At 38.0% G+C, this 6,000-nt stretch overlaps 1 protein-coding gene across 2 annotated transcripts in view; it reads right to left on the bottom strand.

Moving 5' to 3' along the window:
• Positions 1-822: 822 nt before the first annotated feature.
• TBK1 (TANK binding kinase 1) overlaps positions 823-6,000 on the bottom strand; it is a 40,266-nt gene continuing 35,088 nt past the window's right edge. For both annotated transcript variants that reach the window (XM_036074964.2, XM_036074975.2), the window contains 5 exons: positions 5,621-5,722; positions 5,410-5,506; positions 4,213-4,319; positions 3,920-3,991; positions 823-1,621 (listed from right to left, as the gene is read on the bottom strand). In XM_036074964.2, coding sequence (XP_035930857.1) covers positions 1,570-1,621; positions 3,920-3,991; positions 4,213-4,319; positions 5,410-5,506; positions 5,621-5,722 — 430 coding nt within the window. In that variant the 3' untranslated portion in view covers positions 823-1,569. The remainder of the gene's footprint in view (positions 1,622-3,919; positions 3,992-4,212; positions 4,320-5,409; positions 5,507-5,620; positions 5,723-6,000) is intronic.

Here is a 6,000-nt window from a genome sequence, read left to right as displayed (position 1 = left end):
CAAGAGGGGGGAGGGTCAGAAGGAGAAGGAGGCTCCCCGCTGGGTGGGGAGCCCAATGTGGGACTTGATCCTGGGACTCCAGGATTGTGACCTGAGCTGAAGGCAGACACTTAACAGACTGAGCCCCCCAGGTGCCCCATGCATTTATTTCTATAACGTACACAGGTGATACTTAAAATTCTCTACTACAATAATGCATGATTTGAGATTTCAAATTAAAACTTAACCCATTTTCAGTTTCCCAATGTTTATGGTAGTCAAATTTATTCACTCTTTGGGACATGTTATTTTTATGATAAGCAAGTTGTGTATAATCACACTTCAATAATCTGGTAAGTCAGAAACCAAAACCAAAATCAGAACCACATCCTTGTTGGATGAAATATCTTGCTGAGTATATCCTTTAGTATAGGACTCTGGGTAGATATTTCAAAGAGAATGCTCCCTTTGGATCTGGATAGCATACATTTTTAAAGATTTTATTTGTCAGAGAGAGAGAGAGAGGACAAGCAGGGGGAGCTTCAGGCAGAGGGAGAGGGAGAAGCAGACTCCCCGCTGAGCAGAGAGCCCGATGTGGGGCTCGACCCCAGAACCCTGGGATCATGACCTGAGCCGAAGGCAGACGCTTAACCGACTGAGCCACCCAGGCGTCCCCCGGATAGCATAAATTAATTGGAGAACTTATACTAAATTAGAATCAGATTTAGAAGAGAAACAAAACTGTCCTTATATCCAGTAGTCTGAGAATGATTTGCAATCACCACAGATATTCTTTCAAAAGACTTTTGTTTCTCAAACTGTTGTACACAGAAAAATACAAACTTTTACATTAAAACTGAGAAATTTATTGATATTTTTTCATGATGGAGTAAGTGGAATTAAATTAAACAAAAAATATACAGCTTGAAACAGCAGAAATAATCCTAAAATTTTTAAGACAGTTGTACACTTATGGCCAAAATAAAACGAACAGTTTTTAATAATTACATCACTTTAAAAATTCTGCTCAATAATTTATCTGAAATTAAACACGTATGATGATAACTGGGTTCTGGGCACCTTGTAAAATGAAATGTCACTTTATCCTTCCCCCAAAATTGTGATCCTAGTAAAACAGTGGTTTGGTTCAGCTCCTTACCCAAAGAAGCCACTTCTCCATTCTATCACTTATAAACATGTCAACTATTAGTCTTTTCTGATTTGTAAGGATGACAATTTTGGTTCCATTTAAAAAATGTTTCCAGTAGGCAGTCAGAGATGTAGAACTCAGCCTCACTCAGAAGAGTAGAGGATCAGTATTTCAACATATCATAGGTCATGGCTTTCTTCTAGTGCTCACTGAGGTCAAATGTCCTCATTTAATTATAAATGTTAAAAGGTAAAATTACATCTTAACAGCAGCCAAAAATTTATATATTTTTTTTATGTATTTACAATATTGTACATATTTACATGACCACACCAAATACTGAATTGTAGAAATAAGAGACCACTTATAGAGGCATTCATTTAATGCCCCAACATTATTTTCTTGTGCAAATTAAAACTGTTCTCAAACTTCCCAGAAGGCTAAAGACAGTCAACATTGCGAAGGCCGCCATCCATGGTTAAAGAGCCAAACCTAAAACACAAAAGAAAAAAGGAAATCTCAGATGACTCATTTATTTGGCCCCCAATATTTTAAAGAAGAACATAGGAGACTTTTCAGATGAACAAGCTGTTAAAAGAGTTTAAGCAACTATGATTTGCTCTATTTCTTACTGAAACACAGTGGTATTATTATAAATATGTGAAAAAAATACCAATCGGTGGCTTGGGAGGTCTTCCTTTTTTTTTTTCCCCAAAGATTTTTATTTATTTATTTGACAGAGAGAGAGAGAGAGAGAAAGAGAGAGAGAGTGCGCGCGTGTGCCGGAGAGCACAAGTGGGGGGAGCAGCAGAGGGAGAAGGAGAAGCAGGCTGCCCGCTGACCAGGGAGCCTGACGCGGGGCTTGATCCCAGGACTCTGGGATCCTGACCTGAGCCGGAGGCAGACATTTAGCTGATGAGCCACCCAGGTGCCCCTTGGGAGGACTTCTTAAGAGAAAAGGGTGAGGGATGTGATCTAGAAAGTATTAGGAAAAACTGGGTAACTTCTTCTTGGTGGGGTGGGATTTAGAAAAGCAAAGATAAGGAGTTGGGAGTGTGACATACTCAATGGACAGTAAGGAATGCAACCTTGCTAGAACAGAATGTTATTTTGGGGACAAGTAGGAAGTTGAGTGAATGGGCTGGGCCAGAGTATTCTATTCTTTGAATTCAAGTGTGAATTTAGACTTGACCTTTTAGGTAACAGGAGTTTAGAAATTTTTGAGCCAAAGGAGTATGCCAGTAGATCAGTGTTTGGGAAGATTGTTTTGGCTTAATAGCCATGACAGATGGGAAAAGCCTAGGCTTAGGAAGATAGGTGGTAGGTTATCACCACAGCTCCCATGTGAGGAGGAAGGAGGTCTGATGAGGCCAAGAGGGGGAATATGGAATCATTCTGAAGGACGATTACCAAACTCGATGAAAGGCAGTAAAAAAGAGAGTTAGTATATAAAATAACCTATGTTCAAGGGAGCAGGAAAAAGGTGGTTCCACTGAAGAGAATGAGGAAATTGGAGGGGAAACTGAGTTGGGAAGGGTGATATGATGTGATTTTAGATACAAAAGAAATGAAGTGATAATAAGACAGCCACATGGAGACAGTGCTCATTAGTTCTGGCACAAATCCTTAAGCAGTCATTTAACATTTAAGCTATGATTATGCCATGTTATATCACCCATATATTGTCAAATAAATTTGCAGATAAAATAGGGGAAAGTGACTTATGCGACATGGTTTAAGAAGTGAGGATTTTATGTCACAAGGCAGAAGAGATTCAATATAAGTTTGTTAAAGCATATCTTAATAGTCTCTTTTTGCTGATATTTAGCTCAAGTTGTGAAGAAACTAAATTGGGTACTATAAAAAAGTTAGATAATTACTATGTAATTGCTATAAACCAAGAGAAAAAAAGATTTTAAAACCAAAAGGCAATTCACACACACACAAATTTGAATAAACATAAAAAGATGCTTCATATCACTATTAACCAAAGAAATGCAAATTAAAATAAGATACCCGTTTTTACTAAACCAATCAGCAAACATTAAAAATGGTAACATTCGGGGCATCTGGGTGCCTTAGTCGGTTAAGCCTCGGACTCTTGATTTTGGCTCAGGTCATGATCTCAGGTTTGGGAGACTGAGCCCAGCCTCAGGCTCTGAGCTCAGTGAGGCATCTGCTTGAGATTCTCTCTCTCCCTCTCCTTTTGCCCCCCACCCCCAACTTGTGCATGTACACTCTCAAATAAATATTTAAAAAATAATGATTCTAGATTTATTTATTTATTTATTTACAGAGAGCAAACAAGCATGGGGAGGGGAAGAGGGAGAGGGAGAAAAATCCTCAAGCAGATTCCCCGCTGAGCACGGAGCCTAAGGCAGGGCTCCATCTCCTGAACCTGAGATCATGACCTGAGCCAAAATCGAGTCATACGTTTAACCGACCGAGCCACCCAGGCACCCCAATAAATTACGATTCTAATGAGATGTATGAAAAATAATGTGCAAAAGATTTTCATTTTCACAAACTGATTCAAATAAGCAAATAATTCTATTAACCAGTGCTACTATAAAATGGAATCGATCACAGCTGACTTGTCTTTATCCAAGCAACCCCAAACACATTAAAAGGCACCATGGAAATCACAAAACAAAAGGGTTCTGACTTTATATCCTTTCCCCATTACTTTAACCTACTGATACAGGAAGACAGACAGGTACAAATATAGATCTATATGTACTCCCTTGCATAAAAAAAATCACAGGGCAGAATAATATTTGCGTTACTTACCTTTCTAAGATATGATTATTTTCAGCAAGTTCTTTAACCACCCCTTCCATTTCTTCCTTTAATTTCTTCATACTATAAAAACAAAACAAGTGTCAATGTCTCTGCTCAAAAAAGTATGGAAATGTTTTAGAATTCTATTATGTTTTAGTTCTCTAGATTAGACTAAGCCATTGAATAACATTTGCAAATGTATTCACAACAAATACCCAAAATTTCAAAATAAAAGAGCAAGATCACAAACTGAAATAAAAATGAATGGAAACATTATAGTTACCAAATAATAAATTTCTTACCCAAGAGTCATTTCCACTAATGTGTTAGAACATGGATAAATTGGGGTCATGGTATGTTTGACTCCACTGGAGGCTGCCAACATTTTCTGGGGCAAAGTTTCTTGTAACTGAAACATCAAAAAAACCTACATCAATCACTGAACAAAGTACAAACTACAGATCTTACATTAAATGTTACACTTCGTTTTTTTAAAGATTTCATTTATTTATTTGACAGAGAGAAAGCGAGCACAAGCAGGGGGAGTGACAGGCAGAGGCAAAGGGAGAGGGAGAAGCAGACTCCCCGCTGAGCAGGGAGCCCGATGCGGGGCTCAATCCCAAGACCCTGGGATCATGACCTGAGCCGAAGGCAGACGCTTAACCAACTGAGCCACCCAGGTGCCCCAAATGTTACACATTTTATAAGCCCTTTATAGCTTTAAATTTTAATTTCAAAACTGTGAATGATACAGTAGTTAAAAAGGGCTCTGGCTTTTCTCCCAAGGGTGTTGAGAAACCCTGGTAAGATTTTTTTTTTTTTTTTTAAAGATTTTATTTATTTGACAGAGAGAGACACAGCGAGAGAGGGAACACAAGCAGGGGGAGTGGGAGAGGGAGAGGCATGCTTCCCGCTGAGCAGGGAGCCTGATGCGGGGCTCGATCCCAGGGATCGAAGGCAGATGCTTAACGACTGAGCCACCCGGGTGCCCCTAAATCAACACTTTAAAAAATCCTCTTTTGGGGCGCCTGGGTGGCTCAGTCGTTAAGTGTCTGCCTTCAGCTCAGGTCATGATCCCAGGATCCTGGGATCGAGCCCCGCATCGGGCTCCCTGCTCGGCGGGAAGCCTGCTTCTCCCTCTCCCTCTGCCGCTCCCCCTGCTTGTGTTCCTGCTCTCACGCTCTGTCAAATAAATAAATAAAATCTTAAAAAAATAAAATAAAAAATCCTCTTTTTATAGATGATTAAAGAATGGTCTATCAGATGCTTTTTTAAAAAAATTAAATTTTTTATTTTATCAGATGCTTTTAATTGTAAAACATCTAAGTTCTGAAAAGTTGGCTTGAAACACATATTACAAATGGGCAAACAGAACTGAATATAAGGTGTATTATGTCCCACTTCTCTCTTTTCAATCATTTCAAATATAAACTGAGAAGAAATGTATTTTTTTCCAAACAGGAAAAAGATTTTTTTCTAGATACTTCTGATAGTTGTACCTCATTTGTATAGTCTTGATACTTTGATACTTCTTCTTCAATATCAAAACACTGATTAGTTAAGGATAATAACTGTTTCCTAAGATGAAGCATCTTTCTGAAAACCAAAAAGAATCAATTAATAAGCAGTCTAATGAAATAGTAATCTTATTTACAATATACAATGTACACTGAATTGTACATTGTGCAGTCAACCACTAAGGTTACTTACCTCATCCATTCTTCTGACTTATCCAAAAATGCCTCATATTTTTTAACACATTCATCTGTAAAGTGGGTCATAGCTTTTGTTGCATGGTAATACAGTTTTTGCCTATAATTTAGAAATAATCACAGTCTTAAACCAATGTGATGGTTTCTATTTCCAATATTAAAAACTTTTCAAATACATAAAATTTATGTTTCTTAATAATGACTGTTCTGGCTTTAGAATATGTATAGTAGAAAGCCAAAGGTTTCTAAGATACACATTACAGCAGCAAGAAGTGAAAGAGAAGGTTCATAATGGAGAATGGTCAGAACATATTTATTTAATGAAGTTAAGGTTAAGAAAGAGGTTAAATCTGTCCTTGCCTATGTTCTCTATTATCT

The sequence above is a fragment of the Halichoerus grypus genome, chromosome 6, assembly GCF_964656455.1.
Source record: "Halichoerus grypus chromosome 6, mHalGry1.hap1.1, whole genome shotgun sequence".
Taxonomy (NCBI): domain Eukaryota; kingdom Metazoa; phylum Chordata; class Mammalia; order Carnivora; family Phocidae; genus Halichoerus; species Halichoerus grypus.
The sequence above is the reverse complement of the archived record's forward strand: the minus strand, read 5'-3'. Positions and strand labels throughout refer to the sequence as shown.